The sequence below is a fragment of the Bradysia coprophila genome (genome assembly GCF_014529535.1).
Source record: "Bradysia coprophila strain Holo2 chromosome IV unlocalized genomic scaffold, BU_Bcop_v1 contig_84, whole genome shotgun sequence".
Classification (NCBI taxonomy): Eukaryota; Metazoa; Arthropoda; class Insecta; order Diptera; family Sciaridae; genus Bradysia; species Bradysia coprophila.
This window is the reverse complement of record NW_023503376.1, coordinates 6,061,563-6,085,645: the sequence shown is the minus strand read 5'-3', so window position 1 is coordinate 6,085,645 and position 24,083 is coordinate 6,061,563. Positions and strand designations below refer to the sequence as shown.

Sequence of the window (24,083 nt, the reverse complement as noted above, 5' to 3'; positions counted from 1 at the left end):
TTCCCATTACAAACGGTAATAATATCGCGTTATCTCCTAAAGTTTGATGAAAAATCTTGTACTTCAATAGTTTTGAACATAAATCTCGTTATATACGGTGATACTAGTCAGAGTTTATCGCTATTTTTTTTTCGTCTTAGTCAACAACAGATGGATACTGACTGGGTTGCAAAGCTGTTTCCAATAATCTTGTGCAGCATATCGACAACTCCAACAGTATTAAGTCAAAATGGAACCATGGATGGAACAAGTCACCACCATTAGCTTGTCATTTTCGTATTCGCATCTCGATTGAATTTGCAATAAATAATGTATACACCGGAGACAGGCGAATAATAATTTCGATGAGAGAGACACTTACAAATTTATTCAAACGTTTTGCAAACACTGCGCCATGCGTTACACTACACGAACGGTGTCGCACGTGTTCAGAAACATGTAAATAAAGTCCTACCCATATTTTTATCGGCATGGCAAAATTACCACAAAATGAAAATGCTTCTAATGGAAATCTTCATCAGATCGGAATTTCAATTATATGTTCGACAAACGTTATTTGTGTATCCAAAATAATATGTTCGATTGCTGCCAACGTAGACATTATTATTGTATACGGTCGGGGGGTTGAACGAATGTCTCATGACCTCTATTCTCTTCATAGATCATTCGAGGCAACACATAAGTATACCTAAGCATACCAAAATTTTCATTTATTTCGATACATGCGAAAAAAAGTCACAATAATACGTCAACCCACGATACTTCTACAGCACCAATGTATCACCATCGCAACCAGATCTGTTGCCAGAAATATTTATGTTTATAATCAAGGGTTAGCGTAAACTGTGCAGAGACTCTTTTTTAAACTTCCATGCAATTTTCACAATGCACGCAAAAAATAGTCGAACGATATTGACTCAGCAAAATACGATAAATCACAGACGAAGCGAGTTAATTATTTTCCTTTTTTTTCGCATAATAACAAACGATGCCGATGTTAAACAGTGATTTTAAGAGCTTTAAGAGCAATTGCCAATATATATTTCCGAACGCAACAAGAAAATTGAAAATAAATTTTATTTTTGTTAGGAAATAATTTATGTTCGGATTGACGGTCGGAAAGTATACATGGCATGGAGAGGAAAATATACGCAGAATAAGGAACACAACACAGTTGCGCAACGTTCTCCTATATATTTATGCTTAGTATGCACAGCCACATACCTGTTTAGCAGGATCGAATTCTTTCTTTGCTGATAGAAACCTTTAACACGCTCATATGACCTACATCGATAGTGCCATGCATAAAATTTTATTGCCTCACTTGGGATCTTCAATTTCGCTGTTTCCATCTCCATCCAATAATGATTTGTAATAAATGGTTTGCAATGTAGAAGTCATTTTTCCCTTTGTAATTGGTCCGAAAGGGACTATCCCTTCTACATACAAATTACATTACGAGGAAGTGTCAGGCAAGGCTGCGTTCGTCATGCATTTAGGAAATATTCTTACATATCAGAGCACAGTCTACTAGCGGCTGCACAGTCCAGTTAACTGGCACTGTAGTCGCCCCATACCCTAGTCTCAAAAGATTTGTAATTTTTTGTTTGTTTCGAATGTTTCTGTTTAATTAACAACGACAAACATTCGCATGAATTCCTTTACAGTTTCGAAATGTTTGTCATACCATTCATTGTTTTCATGGAAAGAATCCTGCCAGAGAATCGTCAATGTGAGCACAAGTTTTTATTTAAAGTTTTTGTTTCATAAATCCGTAACAAATTATTTTGAAACTCAATGAAAATCCATTGCTCGTTGTTAACGTTTTCGATTACAAAATATGAAATTCGCTCTAAACCAATTTCGTTTTTAGTGTGTACTCGGAAAACATTTTGTGGTAATCCATCCAATTGAATATTTTTCTGTGGATTTAGCATGGTACGAAATAGGATTTCGTTCTTTTATGAATTAAAAGATTGTTGGCCAGAAATTAACTTTGACTTGCTATTCGTTCGGTGTACGCTACAACACCGTGTAGTTGTAATTCATAATTTTGAACGAAAAGCAACACCAAATTAATGTTAGAACCCTTCAAAAACGGCAATAGTTACCTGTTATTTAAAATGATGGCGAAAATGTGGGTGATTCAACTATGAACAGTCGTCGCAGCCGCCTGGGTCAAACGGTTAAAAAAATTATTTGTGTACAGTCGACGACTTCGAATTAAGTGATGCATTTCGTTTTCAGCTGATCCACTCAGACAAGAAATATGCTTTTCGTCTTTTTAACGGTTTTATCAATACCACGCGCATGCTTGTACATTGTTCACTCTTATTATAGACAAGTACTAGCACGTTTATTTGTACAAAAGAATGAGCTGAAACAAAATTCGTTACTCATTTCAAAGTCGCCGATTGCACCTCAAAAAATCAATTTATCAAAAACCTTTTTACTGTTGATTCATGACGTGTGACCTACGTTGTACAGATCTAAGGATGTTGGTAAGATCCTCGGACATTCACCTCGTAAGTCGTGTCAGTCATCTTATGCTCTTTGAGAGAAAAATACTTTTCTTTCCTTCACTTCACTACCCTATAAAACTGAAAAACTCTTTACGAACAACATAAGCAACGGCCAAGTCTTTTTCGTCATAGTCCAATACTCGATAACAAAACGTAATCGAAATCGTACGGGTCACGTTATCCCTAAAGTGCCTAAAGACGCCGTTTCGTCCCGCTGATCTCAAAATTCACTAGTTCACTTCCAAAAATTCCCGCGAATTTTATGTGGAAACAGCACACTGGGGGACTCGTCAGGGACGACAGTGTCGAGAATTTTGTGATCATGTACGTTCTACGGTTCAGGTGGGCATTAAGCAAGAACCGTTAATTGAGTGAAATCGAAAAACCATCGGAATTGAAACCAAGCAGGACTACGACTGACACTGCTCCAAACTAAAACACCTTTAACGAATATCAAGAAACTGCGCTCGAGCGAACAACTCACCTTTCATGAACTGGTAGAAAAGACGAGAAGGAGACGATTGCTTCATGGACCGGCGAGTTATGATTCACTTCAGGTTATACTCTTCAATAAGTGTATAGAAGAGAAACGGGCGAGACAGGTTTAGTCGCAAACACACTGAGCCGTTTTAACGTGAACAAGATATATAACAGCTTTTCTCAATCTCTTTGGTGATCACGAATACCATCATAATCTAACTCTGCCAATTGCAGTCAGTGAGTGTCTTGTTTATGTATAAGTCAGGAGAGCTCCGAAATCACTGGAACAGGCTCATGGAAAAATAATGTTGAGGATGCTCTAACATATGCTTTATGGCTAGGTCACGCTCTAATTGCATTATCATCGTAATGCTAATATCTTAGTACCTAGCCCAGCGCTGCAAGGCTATTATTACTGCAATGGGAACGTATACATTTTTGTAGCCATTATGTTCTCGATCTATAGGCATAAATTTATGCCTATTAACAGACTATTACGTAACATGCTTCGCTTATTCATTAGCACTTTTGTATTGCAAATTTCATATAGCGAAAAATTGTAAACACGGGCCTCGATGATTTAATGTTATTTCTTATTGCCAAAATATTAATCGAAGGTACTTCACGTTGTGTTACCGTCAGAAAGGAGCCACCGAGGGCCTTCATAAATTCAATTTCAAGGCTACAGGTGTTACATTTGAACGAAAGCACCAATTCCTTTTTTTCAATTTCCCAATTCTATTTCGTATATATTTTGATAATAAAAAAAATCTTTTTTCAGGAGCTTTCGTCTGTAGACATAACCATTGTTACTATGCATACACATTACGTAAATATGTACATAAGTGGAGTGTGTTATATGTGAAATTATGGCATCGTAATATTGTTCGCTATATATAAGAACGAGCAATATACTGAGATAAGTCGTTCAATTTTGCAAGTACTGCCACCCTTCCACCAAGCATTATAATATATTTCCTTTACTTATTTTGACGTTCGCACGTTAAGCACATACGGAGGAACGGTCGGAAGATTTTCTCCAACTGAATGTAAGCATTTAATAGTGACCGTCGAAGCGTAATTCTTTATATTCTTTAAGGTTAATCGAAAAGCGATTCCGGTTAAAATTGCATTTTTCCTTCGAAGAGAATTCATTAACAGAAAAAAGTGTAGATTTCGGTTCAGCCTAACTGTTGGAATAGGAATTTTCATAACGGCTTATTAAGTTTGAATTGTATATTTTAGCAAACACATAAATTTACTGCATGACATGGTGGATTGTTGGAAAAATGGAATAAAAATATTACGAACGACATTGGATATAAGACTGCCATTTTACAGGCAGCTTGGATGTAGTGGATGTATTCATTGTATCATCATAGTTGAATATAAAAGTACAACTTTCTTCATTTGTTTAACTTCACTTCTACTTCGCCTATCGTTGACAATAATATCTCAGAAGCATAAAGGTCAGTTTGAAGAGGAATACGAGGAGTAAGGAAAACTTTATATGACGATACAGGCCACTCTTGGTTGAATAAGAGAGTTTAATGGAAAGTGGCTAAAAACATTCGTGAACATCAAAATGTCAATAATAGGGAATACTTCGTAGGTTAACTATGCCAATTAAAATAGTATTTTCTACTTGCAAAACAGTCGTTTGATGAAGATCTTCGTATTGGTTGTCCTAAGCCTACTTCAGCTTAAAGTTCTTTTGTTTTGTATTTTAAAGGGATTGTTGACTATAACAGTAACTCAACGCAGTGTACCAGCTCCAGAGGTATCGTAATATTTGAGAAATTAAGGTACAACAGTACGTTGTCTTGATCAAACTGATTATAGGAGAACCAGAGAAACAAGATCCTGGACCACGTGAAGAGGGTTAGTAGCACTGATACTATTCTACTTATTGGTCTAGTTGCTGATAGCGTAGTTGAAACGCCGAAAGCGTAGTAAAACGTTGAGAGTGAAGAATCTGCACAGTGTCTCAAGATAGTTTTAACCTGTACGCTAAGCTCGGTATAGTGAGTAAATCTGTTACTTCTGTTGGTTAAAGTATTAATTTTAATTTTGTGGCACAAAATCAATTACTTCATTTGTTTGAACATTCATTGTACTGTGTACGAGAACACTAGTGTGAACCCATCGTTTAATTTTTTATCTTCGTTGTTGATAACAGATCATCGCTTTAGTGATGCCGCGCATTATTACAATATTGGTATTACCCAGTTCCCAATTATTTAATACACACCATTGCTATTGAAGATTTATTTTGAAAGATCCACATCTCACAACAGATGCTTCAAATCCGATTTATGTTACTGGAAATGCAATTAAGACTACCTCCGAATGAAATTCATTGTTAGAAGTGAAGAACAAAAGAAAGTAGAATTCTGTACAACGAAGCAAATCGTTACACTTGTACATCACCAATTAACCGCCTCTAATTAAATCAAACTATCGAGCACCAGCTGCAAACATCCATTTTATATTTAAAGTATTTTTAACAGTTGCTATAATATCATTATCCATCAGCAACTAACTTAAGCACACTGTTACGTCGACTTTTACCGTAATTTGTTAAACAGAAAATATTTATTTCGCAAACGATAATTTATCAATTTCCGACATTCTCCACTCAAAAGAAAAGTTTCATAATGAACCTCAGTGGTGAAAGAGCTTTTAGAAGAAAACATAATGCGGACATTATGAATCCGTAAATTTGTTTTGCCAACTTTCCTTTTGATGAATTTTCGCTTCAATTTTTTTTTCTCTCTCGTCGTCTTCTCATTTCGTTGCTTCAATGTTCACAGAATGTATTCATAATGAGAACGCCTTTATATTTCGATGGGTATGACAATCTCACTAAATTATGTTTGATGGCTATCGATGGAGGCTTTTTTGCTCCGAATGGAAAAGTTTGTGTATTACAATTTCGGTCAATTTTTTTTCCAGCAGACGGTAAACGGAAGATAGAATTAAATTTAAAAGTTTATTATTGCCAAGTTTTGAACATTTCCTGAAAGTAAAATCCGGCTTTGATTGGATTCAAATAACAACTGACAGTTCATCTACCATTAACGAAAATAAATCTCAAAGAATGCGATAATTGAGGCTGTCACCCGACAGTGAATTCATTTCTGAAGCGATAGCTTTTCAATTTTCTGTGGAGCCCACTTTCATTAAGCTTAACTATAAAGCTATAGCACCACCGCTCATGGTACTCAAGGTACACCGTTCGTTAGTGTAGTGATGAGGTTTTTCTGTGGAAAGAACAGAATCAGTTGAATGGATCGTAAGAAGTAAATGTGGAGACGAGCTTAATGCATCCATAAGCGCTAAATATATTCACTATTCTCCTTCATCATCATCCAACAATAGACGATCATAAGCAAAGGTATAAAAAAAGTGTCCCGCAAATAAATCAATCAATCACATCCGGTGTTGACTGCTTTTTCACAACATATCTGTACTTTCACAGCATCGTATATAAACTCGACTGTTCTTTGTATAAGCTTTGTAATTCGAGCATTCTAGGCGAGAGAACTGCTGAAGCAAAAATTGCTTTTTCATTCGCTAAAATTTTATGGAGTTTTAAAGAGTGTTCCCATATTGTTATAGGGGGCAAACGACTATACAAATTCGTGTCCAAATAATATTCTTTCTCTTTACTAGTCGACGACTATGAAGTAAGTTTTTCAGTAGATACACTCATACAAACAAAGGTGCTTAAATACTTGTTTATACTGTTGAAAGAGCTACAGGCACTGCTAAAACCGTGGTAGTGCTAAAACCGTTTATTGACGCGAAACCACTCTTCTACGTTTAAGTGGATCAGCTGAAAAGCAGGCATATGTCGCTTATTTGAAAGTCGGCGACTGTACATCGTAAGGCTCGTCGTAAGGTCATACCAAAAAAAGTCTGTGTGGAATGCCTACGTTCCTACGTTTCTTGTAGAATTAACCGGGTAAATTCGTGATGTCACCTAATAGCTGATCGCTAGCTATCTGTTAATCTACAATAATGTCAAAAGGAAGCGATATGGTCTTGCTTCTAAAGAAGTAAAAGATTTGGTATCAACTTTACCAGTATTAAATGAAGGAGCAGAGTTGAATTATTATATTAGTCTGCCAAAAAGACTAAGCTCAAAAGTAAGTTAGTGAAAGCAAGGCTCTATTTAGAGTAGCTTTAGTGCATCTATTCGTCAATTTAGAATTGAAATTTTTAATAGGCTTCGCCTATTAAGTGAAATTGTTGAGTTTACAAGATGCCAGCACGACGAGCAATTTCTACGATGTGAATTGAACAAGATATCAAGGTAGTGTACCTCATCAGCGACTTCTCGAGTTAAAAAGCAATAGTCCGAACAGATATTTCTGACGATTTTAATTTGTTTAAGCTAGTGAACCCCACCTGACCTAATATTAAATCTGACCTACAATTTGGCCTATAACTTTCTCCTCATGTTTCGTAAAGCATTCGAATTTAATTTGTGGATCTGATCCGCTGTTTTCTCCAGTTGTTTACCCCTCGAGATTGTTCGTTCCTGTCTACCTACATAAACGTAGACGAAGCAGTAAGTTATTATAGACTAGGTCAGTCACAACAAAGAACTTATTTTAAGCGTTTGGTCATTTACCACCCCTTTGTCCAAGAAAGTCAACCACATGTATACACTTTCGTAAACAAAATGGGAAAAAAAATCTTCACGTAATAAAGAAGTCAATTATTAAACTTGGATACGGCTAGACATTTTCGGTTGTGTACATATCTGTTTCAAATGTAATGGACACTTTTTCTGTTTGATTTAGAACGGACAAAAAAATGTAATTGCATCGAGTGGAACTGGTCCTTTGTTCAGTGTTTTATTCTCTATCACTTTCAGAAGAGACACTGACATTACGTAAATCCTCTAAGCTAAATGGTACCGGTCGGTGTTAACAGGGAGATTTCGTTTTTTTTATATAGTCTAGTTTTAGCGGGACGGTAACATGAAATAATGTGTTAAAAGCTTTTTTATGAACGAGAAGGAGGTTTTGATGGAGTGCGTTTTTAGTCGGTTTTGATGTGTGATTGTTGGATTTTTTCGGTAGATTCAACTATGATATGTATATGTACCGGTGAAATCAAACGGTTCCCATATATCACTGACAATTTTTCAGTCCTGTTACTAAAAGGGTTTTAGGTAAGTGAATTGGAGAATGTGTTAAATTTAGGGAAAATATGCTATTTAAACTAGAGATGAGCGGGTCGAGGTTTTCCGAAATTTTTTATCCGGAATCGGACTCGACTTAAGTTTTGAAATACAAGACAATAAGAAACCTGCAAGATTTGAAACTTGACCCCGAATTGAATTTTTTTTAAATGCGAGAAATCGAGGCTGGAAAAAATTGATTCGAGTTAGGGCGTGCTTTTGAAAGATTTAATTTGTCACATTTCTAAACATTTTCGAATCTCTACGAAATTTCTAAAAAAAAAATTTCTGCAACTACGCGCTGCAAATACTGAATTTTTTCATGCGTTATTTGGGGTGGCAACAGGGTATTTTTCCTCTGTTTTTCTATATTTTACTTTTCGCCACTAGTGGTGAAATGAATTTATTTTCCACCACCACTCCTTCTAAGCATTAACGTAAATAAAAATTCTGCCCTGACAAAATTTCGAACCCCTAACACCAAAACCCAATCGGCTATTGAGATATATAATCGCAGTGAACCAATTTTTGAAGTCTACTTGATCGTTCATACAATTTTCCTTCATACAGTAGAATGTATGTTCAAGTTAGAGTTATGTTGTGCATTTCAAAAGTTCATTTTTCGCAGCTGGTAGTTTTTGTCATTAGATGTCAGTGCTTATATTCGCGAAAATATTTTCACGAATTTTCTCAAATTTTCACGATTTTTCTCAAATTTTCACGATTTTCTCAAATTTTCGTGAATTTGAGAAAATCGCGAATAAAATATTTTCGCGAATATAGGCACTGTTAGATGTGATGTTATCAAACGAGCGCAGCAAGGCATAAATTACCATTTCAAATTACTCGAACTACTTTTAGAGAAATTTGAGATGTTGTTCTTCAATTCAAGATACTTTTAGAAAATTTACTTATTGCTTCTAGGCTCTGAACAATTTCCATTCTGAAACATTATTTATCAATTTTTAGCCCCGTACGAAGTACAAAGGGGCTTATAGGATTACGATGCCGTGTGTAATTGATGGAATTCGAAGCAGACGGTAAGGGCAAAGTGTTTGCCTATGTTCATAGATGACGAATCTGCAATAAAAATTTTGTCTGTCCGTCTGTCCGTCTGTCACGTCGATATCTTGAGTAAATCAAATCCGATTTCAAATTTTTTTTCCCTGAAAGATATTCGAAATAGTGAGGCTAAGTTCGAAGATGGGCAAATTCGGGTCGGCCCTTCGTGAGTTAGGGCCACCTAAGTGATTTAAGGTCTTTTGGTGATATTTATGACAAAATAAACGATGGAAATGTAAATGACACGGCAAATGATAGGTATTATCAATACCAATCCAGGAAAAAAAAAGTTTTTTAAAATCGGGTGAGTGGACCGTGAGTTAGGGCCTTAGAAGTGAAATGCTACTAGGGCCCTACGTGTATTTTACATAGAACTCGAGTAAATTTCATTCGTTTTTCGTAATTTTTGTTTGATTTGGAAGGTAATGGAATGCCGAATAGAATGTTGTTGAAAAAAAATTAAATTTGGGTCCTTGGCCTAAGGCCGCTACTAGGGCCCTATGTGTATTTCACATATAACTCGAGTAAATTTCATCCGTTTTTCGTAATTTTTGTTTCATTTGGAAGGTAATCAAAGGCCGAATAGAATGTTGTTGAAAAAAAAAATTAAATTTGGGTCCTTGGACTAAGGCCACTACTAGGGCCCTATGTGTATTTTACATATAACTCGAGCAAATTTCATCCGTTTTTCGTAATTTTTGTTTCATTTGGGAGGTAATCAAAGGCCGAATAGAATGTTATTGAAGAAAAAATAAATTTGGGTCCTTGGACTAAGGCCACTACTAGGGTCCTATGTGTATTTTACATATAACTCGAGCAAATTTCATCCGTTTTTCGTAATTTTTGTTTCATTTGGGAGGTAATCAAAGGCCGAATAGAATGTAGTTGAAAAAATTTTTAAATTTGGGTCCTCGGACTGAGGCCGATACTAGGCCCTTCAAAAAAATAAAATTTTAGGGCGATTTGAAATTTTTGTTTCATTTGAAAGGAACGTCGTACGGGGCTTCGTAATTGCGCTATGCTGTACACATTCCATAATAATTTTACTTTAACTACATTAACCGGCGCAATAGGCTTACGGTCAAAGTAGGGTGACAGACGCACTAGGGTCACGTACGCAATAGATATACGGGTTTGTACGGGGCTCAGTCGCAGCAAACGCTCCGACTGTTCTGATGGCTCGTTTTTTATTGAAAACCCGACGTGACCCAACCAAAGTGAATTGAAAACCCAACGGAACCTGAAAAAAAAACAATCGGCCCGGGCCGAGTTAGCTCATTTCTAATTTGAACTGCTTACAACCATATTATCTACCCATGTTTTGTTGACATGGAAAAGAACAAAAACATTCAATTGGAAAACATCAACATAAATTTTTCACAGAAAAATGTCATTGACGTAATCAACAATTTCTAGAAATCGTTTCAATGCTTGTTCAACTTTATTTATATTTGCTGCAACCATAAAAGAGCATAACAAAAAAAAAATCAAACTGCACACAAAAAGAGCTGCACCTGACAAAAGTTTCACCACAAACTTTCCATCCATCTGCAATTTTCCATACGAAAAAAAAAAAATTGAAATGTTAGACCGACCTAGCACACTCCATATATTCTTTATTACCGTAAACAACCTGCGGAGCTACTAATCAAAACTTTAAAATGTTTCCCTCTGACAGCCGTGAACGCTTTCAGCGAAACATTTTCAAATTAATAGAAAAGAGGTCCGCCGTTGACAATTTATTTTAACAAAATTCCTTAAATCACAATTAAAAATATAAATTCTAAACCTCACTCTCTATTTGCGAGGTTGATGGCTACGTTTCACACACTTCGTAATAATATGGGCTCTGACATTGACGCCATCCTGCGACTGAGACATCCGAAGTTCGTGCGGACTATCACTGAAATTCATTGACTCGTTTCGATTTCGGTTAGTTTTAAATTTTCTAGTTACTTACTCATCCGACGACGATGAATCTGATGGTTTTCCCTTCAGCAAACGATTTTTCACATCATTCAAATCGAATTCGATGTCGTTGCTTTTTTGGATGTGCTGGATGGCCAGTTTTGTTTCTTCAATTTCCTTTAGTAGATTGAGTCGCTTCTTTTCTGAAGTTAGAGGAGAAGGAGAGAATTATGATGGCGCAGATTTTGGCCCTATTTTTGAAGTTCTAAGTATGCGATTATGAAGAGGGCAAGTAAAGCAAACGAACCAGACGTAAACCTCTTACAATTGAAATGTGTTTCAACAGAATTAAGTTAAGACTAACGATGCCAAGGAGATAGAATAATAACAAAAAAAAACTCGTCCCGGCTGGGAGTCGAACCCAGGATCTATGGATTAACAGTCCATCGCCTTAAACCACTAGGCCACCGAGACTTGTCAACTAAATTAACCTGTTACAGACGGCTGTCATCTGTTATCAACAACGAAAGCAAGAATAAACGACAAGCTCTGACTAAAGAGGTCTTATATAGCAAAAAGCATGTTCAAAACAAATGAAGTAAAAGATTTCTGAAATCAATCTATGAAAATCTTTGATCGAATGAAGTAATAGATCAGATAGTAAACCTTTACTATGCTTGCCGTCTGTGACAGGTTAAAAATGTGCCTCAGGGTGTGGGTGTATGTGTCAAAAAAGCTTGTTTGTAAAGGCTCAAATTTTGTCAAAGTTTTTGCAAACGACTTAAAAAAACGAAAAATCAAACGTACCTTCATATTGCTTGCACTCACAAGTTTTGCCGAAAGCATCCACGGAATTGTGACAAACTTTACAGTGTTTTCGGGTGGTATTTTTGCGTGCAGTTTTTGCAATGTCGTGATCCGCCGACGCAGTCTGACCGAACCAGTTTTGCATATAATTGTACTCCGTATTGCTAAGTGAGTAGACGCCTTCGTTTAAAATTGATTGACAAATTCGTTCCAATTCCGTTTTCGGTATGTTCCAATCCTTTTCGACATAATTTTCGAGCGTATCCTGAAGACTTTGATTTGTTTCGCGTAGCTTGTGCAGTTCGCTTTCCATTTCGGCTACTTTTGAGGTTGCTTGCTTCTCAGAATTCTTCAGATTAATTATCACCGACAGAAGTTTCTCGTTGGCGGCCTTCAGTTCTTCGTTTTTCTTATGCACTTTTCGCATGTCCGTAATGGAACAATTCGCACCAGTGTCGTTGCATTTGCAATTCCTTCTTTCACTGTTGACGGCATTCAGTTGATCCTTAAGATTTTCATTTAAGGCGGTCAATCTATCCAGTTCCTTTACTTTTTGCAGCGCATTCACGTTGGCCCGATTCTCCAAGCTTTTGAATTCCTTGCGCATATCGTTGATTTCGTTCAGCAAGTTTTGATTGGACATGTTGAGCTTTTTGTTCTTGTTGAGCAGTTTTTTCATATCAGCGGCCATCCAATTCGATTCCATTTTCAGTTCGTTAGAAGACAGCAAGCTCAGTTCGGCAATTTGCGTTTTCAAACTATCATTAGTAGACGACAACCGTTTCAAATCATTTCGCATTTTGACCACGTCCAAACCTCTCAATTCGGTAATTTCCGATGCGAGACTTTCATTGGAGTTTGTCAACTCTTCGATTTTCTTCAACAGATCCTTAGAGTCCAACTCCTGTGAGCGCACTTTTAGCAACTGTTTTTTATCGAGCCTCTTCTCGTTCAACTGTGTCGATAGCCGTTCGTTCATTGCCGATAGTCTCAGTAGATCCTTTTCCATTTGCTGCATATTCTTATGAGCTTGCGTCTCGGAACATTTTAGTGCGCCGATTTCAGCCGCAAGACCATTGTTGGTGCTTTTAAGCTTTTCGTTTTTCTTATGCAACGCGTCCAGGTCACTCTTCATCCATTCAATTTCAATGTTGCGATTGCAGGCATATATAAGCTGAGCATCACTCTCGTTTTTGTCCAGCATCTTTTCCGCGACATTTTTTGTCTCGTCCTTAATGCTCGGATGATTTACGGAAGCTTGCAATTCGTTAATTTGCGACAAAAGCTTTTCATTTGTTGATCTCAAGCTTTCGTTTCTATTTTTCAACTTCTTCATATCAGCAACCATCCAATCAATTTCCAAATCCAAACCGTCGTTTGTGTGTACAGACATTGATTCTGCGGATGGTTGTTGTTCGTTCAAGTACCTAGCTGTACGATTTTCAATGCTGTGAAGCTTTTCTTCCAAAAAGGCTATCTGTTGTGTGAGTTGGGCGTTTGTTGTTTTCAAATTTTCGTTTTCATTTTTCACCGAATGCAAATTGGTCGGTCGATCATTTGACGAAGACTGTTCCAACTCTGTTATTCGAGCTTGTAAATGTTCATTTGCAGCTGCAAGCGTTTCTAATCGATTCGATGTTTCGATTGCTTCCAAATGTACTCGATTCTCTGTGTCTTGCAAGTCTCTAACTTTCGTCGAAAGATTTTCGTTGGCAAGTTTTAATTCCTGATTTTTCTTGAGTAGCTGATTGATGTCTGGAGTAGTGTCGTCAAGCAGTGAATGTACTTTATCAGTGTCTGTGTCGTTGAGAGCTAAAGTACATTCATTTAACGCAGCTAAACGTTCCAGGTCCTTCTCTATTTTAGAGAAACTAATCTGAGAACTCGTTTGTGTGCTGACAGTTTCCATCCCCTCAATTAACGCACCATCATCGATAGATATAAGTTGCTGGTCTGTGTTTGAGCCAATGCCAAGCGCCTTTTGTCTAAGCTCATTGATTTCAGTCATCAGAGCTTTGTTTACGTTCGCCAGCTCCTCGAGTTCCTCCCTCATATTCGGTTCGGTTGATCGGTCAGGATTTTCTGATGTTTTCAATTCGTTAATTTCGATAGTCAAATTCCTGTTCAGCATCTTCAGCTCCTCGTTTTGTTTGAGAATATTAACAATATCCGGTGACATGGACAAGTGTTTCAATTCGGATTCCTTGTCGTTGAGACGCACTGAAAGATTTTCGTTGGCCAGCTCCAGTTTTCTTAATTCTTTTTCCATTTGGCGAATAGTCAAATTTGATTTGTTTTTGGATTGCTGTAGTTTCTCAATTTCGGCAACAAGATCTTCGTTCGATGGCAACCAATCGGGCTCCGCACTGATTTCTTCGTCTTGGATTTGACCAGGCAGATCGGTAGTAGTCTTCGATTGGTGTGATTGTTCAGCTTGTTCTAGGGAACGAATTTTGAGTAAAAGATTTTCATTTTCTGTTCTCAATTCTTCATTTCTCAACACTAAATCTCTCATATCTGGTGGCATCGATTCCACTTCCTTGGCTAGCAGCAAATCTTTTTCTAATTTTTTCGCAGAAAGTTCCGCGTTGAGCTGTTCATTGATTGAAGTTAACCTTTCCAATTCTTTCTTCATTTCCAACACATTCAAGTGAGAACCATTTCCAAGATTCTTCAGCTTCCCGATCTCAACGACAAGTTTCTCATTTTCCAATTTCAAATTTAGATTTTCATTTTCTATCCTTGCAACATCGTCGGAGGGTAAGTCGCATTCGAATTGCTGTGATTTGGTTGAAAGTCTTTCTCGGTGCATGGAGCTTGATTTGTTTGCGGTCTGGACATCTTGTTCCAGACAACTAATTCTGCGTAGAAGTTGCTCATTTGCGTTCCTCAATTCTTCATTTTTCGAAATCAGATCGTACAAGTCAGTATCCAGAACATCTTTTTCTGCAAGTTGGGAAAGAATTTTTGAGCTTATCAGGTCATTGATCTCAGCGACAGATCGTTCATTTTCCAAATCGATTTTTTCGGCATCGTTTGTACGTTTCTCTATTTCGGCGGATGTAACTACACCCTCACGACCACGAATGCTTTTCTGACTATCTTGTGTAGCATTGTCTGAAGATTCTTCACTGTGTGCCTCTTTCAGTAATTCGTTCCCTGGATCTGATGACGACGGTTTTAACAAAGTTGATTGCTGAAGCATTCGAATAGTGTCCATCAATTTTTGGTTAGACATCCGTAAAAGGTTAATTTCTGATATCATGTATTTCAGCTTGTGTTGCAAATTAGCAAATTCTTCACTAGTTCTCGGGGTAGCTGGAGCTTCACAAATATCTCGTTCATTATACGCCGGATCCTTTGAGACTTTTTCTTTTGTTCCGATGATCAATTCGATGTTCGATGAATTATCTGCTATTCCACCCGAAACATCCGCAGCATCGGACCCGGTCTTTTGACTATCATGACCGATGTTTGTTACATTGAAGATTGGGGAATAAGCCACAGGTTCGCATTTGCCCTTCAACTTATCACGTTCATTATTCGTAGGATCGGTAACATTCGCGGCACTTGAAGCTTGACAAAGATCTTGTTCATTCATCGGATCCTTCGAGAGTTTTGATTCAATTTTCAGTTGATTGTCCTTTGTGCCTTCGGCTACTCCACTCGAAGCATCCGTAGAGAGTTTACTCTTTGATTCGATGTTCAGTTGATTGCTCCCTACAATATCGGCTACTCTACTCGAAGCATCCGCCACATCGGCGTCTGTCTTGAGACCAGCATGGCTGACCTTCGCTACAGTAGAAAAGCGGGAATGAGTCGCATGTGTGGAGACATCCTTCAACGTATCGCGTTCATCATTCTTTGAACCATCAATATCTACATTTCGCCTGCCAGTAGACGATGCTTCCTTTACTTGGCTCTTCAGTTTATTGTTCTGAGATTCTAAATCGTTTATATAGCTGCTCATGCGTTCAATCTTATCGGAGAGCCTTCTCAAATGTTCTGCCGAGTGTGATGCACTTTTGGTGAAAGTTTCACGACCACTTTTCGCTGCACCAGACAAGCCCGGTTTTGTCGCTGGCATCGATTCATTTTTCACTTTGTTGAACAGTTTCAGGTCTTCACTTGGCTTTAGGCCTGTAATCAGAATCGAAAAGTGAAATTTCTTTAAATATCAACCAACAAGACTGCTTAGTATACAGGAACTGTTAGTAATGTAAGTACCTCGAAGTCCAGACGTAATCTTATAGACATCGCCTGTATCTTGTTGGCTGCACGACTTTTCGAAAATGTTTTCCAAATCCTCAATTTCGGGTCCGTCGTCTTCGTATTCCGACGTTTGTGGAGAATCAGCAAGATTCATTTCTTTTTCAAATATTTCCTGTTCTTCGTCTATTCCGACCGTGGGTATATCATCTACGCCTGGCACAACAACGTTTTGAGCATTCGGTGAGCCAGCGGTGATAGTTTTCTTAGATTCTTGGTTTGCCAAATGCCGTTTCAATTCTTCAACAGTGGCTAAACATTCCGTCAGTTCTTCGTTCTTACAAGCAAAATCGTTCGTAACTTTCATCAAATTCTGTTCCTGTTTGTTGATGACATCTTTGAATTCCAGGATTTTATTTGACGACTCCAACAGCAACGCTTTCAATTGACGATTCGCTTCGACCAGATTATCCTCTTCGTCATTCTCGAATTCGTTAGTCATGCAGCCCAACGTTAGCTTTATTGCTGTTGCTAGATCCTCAACCTGTCTATCGACCACTTGTTGAGTGTACGGACTCGATTCCGCTGAATTTTCAATCATCATCGACAATTCTTTCTCCATCAATTCGACATCCATTTCCAGTCGCAATTTCTTATTCAGCTTCATCTCTGCCTCGGATAGCGCCATTTTCAGATTGTCAATTTGTTGGTTGAGTTCACTGATGGTATGCTGGAGAAAATTGAAATTTCGATCGTAAAAGGGAATTCGAAATTATGAAGAGACAACGCCTACCAGCTTCGTTTTAATTTCAAGCTCCTGATCGTTGATAAAACCATCGGATACGGAAATGACGCTGGATAGCTCCATCAAGTCTTTCTCTAATTTTGAATTGGATTCCTAGTGGATAAAAGCGAATTTTTACTAGATAGTTGAAAATAGTATTTTACGACATTATGTCCTCGCTTGGAACGTGTACTATTACTCACTAACCCTCGGGAAATGAATTTCACCGCTCATGTCAATAAAGTAATGAGAGGGATTCTTTTGAATTTCGACTGACCGAAATCGGCGCTATTTTTTCCGGGACTTTTTTATATATGCCTAGTTAGGCCTTGGTGCCTAGGCCCCAAAACCAGTCTCAGATATTTTTGATCTTCCATACCTGGCTGGTTGTAAGTGGCCAAAAGTCGAAAAATGAGGTTTCGTAGTTCGGATTTCATTTCGGTAAGGTCTCGAAGACACTGGCGTGTACGGGTTCGTTGGACAGCTAAGATCGAGTACTCCGGCGGCAAATATTAACTTCAAAAAATTTGGTGATAAACGGCCGAAAATATGAATTCCGGAAAATTTCTTAGAATCGATGGAACCTCCGTGAACTTTGATGAGAGCTGTGACCTCACTAATGCAATTATTTGATTAAATTATTACTTATTATGAATGTGGAAGGCCTCAGCTTTACAGCGATACGCATATTTACTAGTTTGGCGGAGTGAAACACACAGTTTTCATCTGTTACGTAGTCACGTACCAAACTACTAAATATGGATATCGGTGTAAAGCTGAGGTCCTCCGCATGCATAATAAGTAATAATTTAATCAAATAATTGCATTAGTGAGGTCACAGCTCTCATCAAAGTTCACGGAGGTTCCATCGATTCTGAGAAATTTTCCGGAAGTCATATTTTCGGCCGATTATCATCAAATTTTATGAAGTTAATATTTGCCCCAGGAGTACTGGACCTCAGCTTTCCAACGAACCCATACACGCCCGTGTCCTCGCCACCTTACCGAAATGAAATCCGAACTACGAAACCTCATTTTTCGACTTTTGGCCACTTACAACCAGCCAGGTATGGAAGATCAAAAATGTCTGAGACTGGTTTTGGGGCCTAGGCACCAAGGCCTAACTAGACATATATAAAAAGTCCCGGAAAAAATAGCGCCGATTTCGGTCAGTCGAAATTCAAAAGAATCCCTCTGACCCATTTTGCGGGGGTGCGGTGAGTAAAATTGACTAAAGTTTCAACAAGTCCATCATGATCCAATATTGGAATGTTTCTTAAATATTAAATCTTAAATCGGGAGCTGCGGGAATCGACCAAGAAAACTACCGTTTCCAAAAGAGATTCTGCACTATACTTCAAGTTGAAGTTATAGTATTTTACGAAAATATTGAAATAAAATTGTCTAAAAAGTGGATTCCCGCAGCTCTTACAGCAAAGTCAATCTGATTGCCTTAATGCTTCTGAAGACATGGAATTTAAAAAAAACTTTGAACAATGTCAAAAGTTTTCTTTCGGACGGTCCTGGCCGTAGTTGGTGAATTAGAGAAAAAAAAAGTTCCTCTAGACAAATGATCAGCACGACCTCCCTTGATAAAGTGAAAAATACCCAACAGATCACATCAGGTTCACTGATCCATCCTGAGCTTTAAAATGATGTCAGACTTGAGCATCAAAGCAGGGACTAACGTAAGGATTTTCCCGTGGGTGGGATTTCGACGAAAAGGCGCAAAAATGACTTCCTAATTCTTACTTAGAGGCGCCAAAAACAATGATTAAAAAAAGTCGAATTTTTCCTAGGGAGATTTGAAACACATTTTCCTTCCACTTCTGAGCCCTTCTTCTGGTGAAAAAGCCCGCGTTTGTTTTGTTGTCATTTAATTTGATTTCCTATTTTGCAGAATAATTTGAGATCTTACCAATGGCATGCAATTTCTTGATAATTTTGCCATTTGGCAAAACAGATTTGCAGTAATCATCTTTTCACAAAGAACGTGACTTACGTTACAATCAAATCTGAAGTGAATATGTAATAAAGGGTAGCACGCTTCCTTGTGGGACTACTGCTAGGATATGAGCTAGATATCCTAGATTTCTGACAATTTGGTACAAAGACCGTTTTTGTGGAAATGATTGAACAATTTTAATAAGATAGAAAGGAAACTTTCGAAGGAACATTTTGTGTATTAGACTCTTATGCCATGCACTATCAGAGGCCTTCTCTATGGCAAATGTGAACAATCCTGTAGAGTTTTTCTTATTTAGAGCTTGTTGGATATGATTAGCTAAGATTTTGCTGATGGAGTTTGGCAGGCTAATTGGTCTGTAGTTGCTAGCACCTGATGTATCCTTAAGGAATGAAGACTGCTTTTGCAATTGCTAACCAGCCTAGTAATTTTCCACAGTTGGTTAGAGTAATTTTTCAACTGTGAAAGTCGGTCGTTCCACCTTTCCTTATTGAAGAATTTAAATTGAGCTTTGATCAATTTGTTCAGATGGTTAATTTTCTTGTCAATACTGAGGACATGGTTTCGCTGCCACTGTCGATTTTTGTAATTTCTAACTGATATTAACTTTAATATCGTGTTGTCTAGAGTCGGCGAGTGGTCGACAGTCTTGTACACAGGAATTCTTAATCAAATCATCAATCAACGACTTGGAATTTAAGTGGTGTGGATCTGTCTACCTCCTGACTGTTACGCTAAAACCAACTTGTCACGAACTAAACGAAAACTAAACTAAAACTAATCGAAAACTTGGAATAAAATCAAAGTACTTTTTACGTTTTTGTAAAAATTTATAGTGTGGTCAAAATTGAATTCGTGGATGGGAATTCAAAAGGCGCGGGTGGGAAAATTCCCACCCACGATGTTCCTTAGGTTAGTCCCTGCATCAAAGTGAAATTTTCAATTTGCAAACGTTAGGATAATCCGGAATCCAAATCCCGTTCAAAAGAAAAGCTATAATCGCACATAAATGAACGGGTGCCAGTGCTAAATGCTATACTTTCAAGCAAACGAAAGTTCATCCAACCCATTCGAAAATATCGAACTATAAAATTCCAATAAAAACTTTCGAGCAGCAGACACCACTGAAATTGATGTCCGTGCATTGCCAATAAATAAAGACGAATGGTCGTTGAGTTATGCTGTTTAACGCAATCGAATTTCGCTTTTATCCGTCACGTTTCACTGCAAGGCAAAATAGTTCGTTATGTTACACTGCGTCTGCATAAAATACAAACAATGTAAACGATAAAAGTTTTTCAATGGGAATGGATACATTTCCACATTGGATTTTCCATGATATTTCGGAATAACTTTACGAATCAAAAGAAGGAGAGATAAATTTGTTGGTCGATTTGATGTTTCATGACTTTCGCAACTTTTTGGAGTCGTTCACAAAGTTCGTACGATTTTTAAGAGTAGGTATGAAGAGGTCAGGCGGAAGCATATTCTCAATAATTTTAATGTACGCAGCGGAAGTCGGTATTCAATCCATTGCTTTACGCTTTCGTACTTCTCTATAATTACGAATTGAATTTTCAAGTAAAAACAAACCTTCAACGCATTCGTTTCGGCCCGGGTTGTCTCCAATTCCCTGATTCGTTCCTCGAATACTTCCTTCTCTTTCCGTAACATTTGCAATTCCTGTTCCTGCTCCCTACACTTAGCTTGAAGCAAAATGTAATCGTTTTCCACGTTCTTCATATGGTCTGCCTGCACTTTCAGCTCGACAATCTGATCGGTGACGCTCAAAAATTTGTCCAATAAATCTCTTAAATCGTTTCGCTCCGAAATGATTTTCTCCAGAATTTGTAAATGATTTTGCATATTTTCGTCTCGTTCGTGCTCGTGACCGGATGCCATAATCTTAGCAATACGCTTTCTCAGGTCTGCGTTTTCACTCTTCAATGTGCTGTTCGTCAATCTCGTTTCCTCGAGTTCCATACTGAGTTCAATGATTTGCATACTATCGCTTTGGCTGACAGCGGATGAATGCTGGTCCACATCAGCCGTACCGACTCGTTTCGAAAATTTCTATTTAGAGAAAACAGAGGGTTAAGTTTACGATCTCATTGCAACTCCATCCTTGAACTTCAACTCCATTTTAATCTTCAATTTCCGCCTTAAATCTAATTTGTATGACGAAGGGTTGCATTGATTAGATTGCAAATCTTTTCACGAACTCTCACAGGAATTCAACGTTTCATGTGTTGATGATAATGCTTGGTGATTGAAACAAGTACCTTGTGGCAGTAAAAGCAAACTGATTGATAGAAATCGTTACTTTTGAAATTGCACCGTAAAACAGTTTATTATCTCCAGGTATCAAACCTCATCATTTGGCTCGCGCTAGACGACAATAAACCGTTTATTTCATGTATTAATGTCGGAAAAATCACAGTTCGTGGTCTAAGAACTCATGGTTTACGATCTAAGTTTCGATAATGATGTGATTGTATACCAATTCATTCACTGACCTTAACATCACTTCTACAACGAGCTAATCCAATCGTCATTGTATGTTGCAAATCCACAATATCTTCGTCACCCTAAAAAAACAATTTAATTTCCGTCTGTGAACAGTCTTTTTTGCCACCAAATATACCTTATGAACAGCGTCAACTAAATAGCTAGTTTGTTGATTTTGATCGGTTGACCAAGCTCGATGGTCCCTGATGGAATTGTAGGCTTTCATTTTATTGATTTCGGCCAATCCGCTGTTTTCATAACTTTGACCTGGAAATTTTCGTTGCGTACAAAATGCCATAATTATGTGAAATTTTGATGGTCTGTTAAACAATGTTTTCGAAATTAACAGACATAAATAGATTTTGTTCGACAGATTAGAGATTTGATACGGGCGCGCCTACTAATGACGCAACAAAGGTTCGTTTCACAATGATTTTTAATCCGATAGTGATTGCTTCTAAAATGTTATTTATTGGACGTTTTAACGAAGGGATTTACATTTATTACAATTAAACAGCTGCAGTTGGAGAATTGAAATGCAACAGTCGCAATTAACACCATATCGGATATAGTACATCCACCACCCACTTGTCGACCCTTCTCTAAATTCATGTTAGTTTTGTTTGTGGTAGTTCCCAGAGCAGCGACCAATTTTCAATTTTCTTGCTTTTCTCAAATAATTCGAGAACGAATTTCGCGAAAATCCAAAAATTTTTTCCGAATTTGAATAATAACTGCAGGCCTCCCACTGATTTCTCTAAAGAATCGGACAAAAAATCTTTCTGTCACAAGCCCCAAGATCAATTATCAACAGATTACGCAAGCTAGGGGAAGCTTGGTTATAGAGGTTCAAAAGTTGTCTAAGTTTACCTGACCTTAGCTACCACAGTCGAGATGTTCTGAGCTCTTCCATTTTTTAAACTCAATAGCATCGGCCGTATTTCAAGGAAAAGATGATGATCACTGGCAAGGTATTCGAAAAAGTGTAATTATTGCTTTTGAATGTACTTCTTAACATAATGCCTAACGTTAATGCGCCGCAATCTAGGAACTATTACAAGTAGCTCAAATCGTTCAAAAACAGCTAGTTTCCGAATTGATGAATTATTTTGCAGTATCCAACGTATTTATTGCGTGCCCCCATGCGAAAGTTCATTATCACAAAGGAATTTTCGTATAATGAATCGAAAATATTCCTCATGTAATGGATAATGTTCGTAGGGGGCAAACTGCTATGTAATGGTCAACTTTCGCAAGGTAGCAGTCAATTATAGTACATTATGTCCTTGTGTGGAGATTTTTATTTTGTCGAGAGGGAGGTTTGTAGCTGCAAGGGTGCTGCAAGTAATATATATTACACACTTGTCACGAAGAAGTCGAGGCTTGCCGAGACTGATAGTGACAAGTGTGTACTCTATTTTATCACATAAGCGAAAACGAGACAACAACATAGAACTGAAGTGTAATTTTTGAATTATTCTTCTAGTTGAGTAATTTTGACATCCGAACACCGCGCGTATGTGATAATAAATATTATGCACGTATGACAAAGCGGTCGAGGCTTGCCGAGACGGCTTGTCATACGTGCATATTCTTTTTTATCGCATAAGCGAAAACGAGAAAACAAGATATGCGAATGACACTTTGACAATTTACAGAAGTATAATGTTTGTTTATATATCCTAGGTGAATAATTTTTTCGGGGAATCACACCGCGTATGCGATGAATCACACCGCGTAAGCGATAAAATACATTACGGTAATGACTTCGGGACAAACCAGATGAATATTGTGTTTAAGAAATTATTTAGAATGGAGCGCAGGCGATTTTTTTTAAATAATAAGACGAGCAATTTTGCGTTGATGGGGTCGACAATTATAATGCGTTTTCCATTGTAATTCGATATTCACCACAGCCTAAACAATGGAAAACCCAGCATAGTTGTCGATCCCATCCACGCAAAATTTCTCGTGCGTTTCGGCCTTAGATGTTGCGAAGAATTATCCTTGAAAAACTGTTAATTCGAACCGTTACATTTCAAATTATAAAGATTTCCAAAATTGACAATTTTAACGAGGCTCATACATCTTCTGATATATGACCATTAGTAGTGGCTCATATAATACATTCAGAAACCTCTACGTTCTGTTAACATAGTGTGAAGCCTTTTTTTTGTAAAGAGTCCACCACCATTGGACAATGTTATAAAATATTCTGATCTAATTGCTACCTTCTCTGGCTGTTTACAGACGTAAAGCATATCCCCGGGATGTTATACCGTATGTGGAGTTTATCGAATCTACGACTCCTTTCGATTGGTCTAATCATTTTAACAAATTGCTACAAAATCTTTTACTTCACTAGTTTCAACAAATATTTTGCTATGGAAGACTCAATTATCTAGAGTTCAAACCGTTATACATATTATTGTCAATGCTGCCGTTAACAGATGATCAGTCAAAAACACTCAAAAGAGTAAAAGTGACGCAAGTCCCTGTACTTACTTACTTTACTTTACCGGCGCTACAGCCACTTGTGGGCCTTGGCCTGGTCGAGAATCCGGTTCCAGCGTGCCCGGTCATTCGCTGCACTTTGCCAACCTCTTATTCCCAGCGCCCGAAGATCTGATTCGACGCCATCTA

At 37.7% G+C, this 24,083-nt stretch overlaps 1 protein-coding gene and 1 non-coding gene across 2 annotated transcripts; both read right to left on the bottom strand.

Moving 5' to 3' along the window:
* Window positions 1-10,862: 10,862 nt before the first annotated feature.
* Window positions 10,863-21,822, bottom strand: LOC119072952 (putative leucine-rich repeat-containing protein DDB_G0290503). The gene is made up of 8 exons (XM_037178273.1): window positions 21,577-21,822; window positions 21,449-21,520; window positions 20,526-21,005; window positions 16,976-17,080; window positions 16,201-16,912; window positions 11,974-16,113; window positions 11,219-11,369; window positions 10,863-11,161 (listed from the first exon to the last, which is right to left on the bottom strand). The coding sequence occupies exons 1-8, from the start codon at window positions 21,736-21,738 to the stop codon at window positions 11,056-11,058; spliced, it is 5,928 nt and encodes a 1,975-aa protein (XP_037034168.1). The 5' UTR covers window positions 21,739-21,822; the 3' UTR covers window positions 10,863-11,055.
* Trnan-guu lies at window positions 11,567-11,640 on the bottom strand. Its single transcript has one exon. It is a non-coding gene; the product is annotated as a tRNA-Asn (tRNA).
* Window positions 21,823-24,083: the final 2,261 nt, after the last annotated feature.

Excerpts from the sequence above, each read along its gene's own strand:
- LOC119072952 (XM_037178273.1), bottom strand. The coding sequence starts at position 21,738 with ATGGCATTTTGTACGCAACGAAAATTTCCAGGTCAAAGTTATGAAAAC. Across the intron at positions 21,521-21,576 it reads TAGTTGACGCTGTTCATAAG|GGTGACGAAGATATTGTGGA; the intron begins GTATATTTGGTG and ends TTGTTTTTTTAG. Across the intron at positions 11,162-11,218 it reads GATTCATCGTCGTCGGATGA|TGATAGTCCGCACGAACTTC; the intron begins GTAAGTAACTAG and ends AATGAATTTCAG.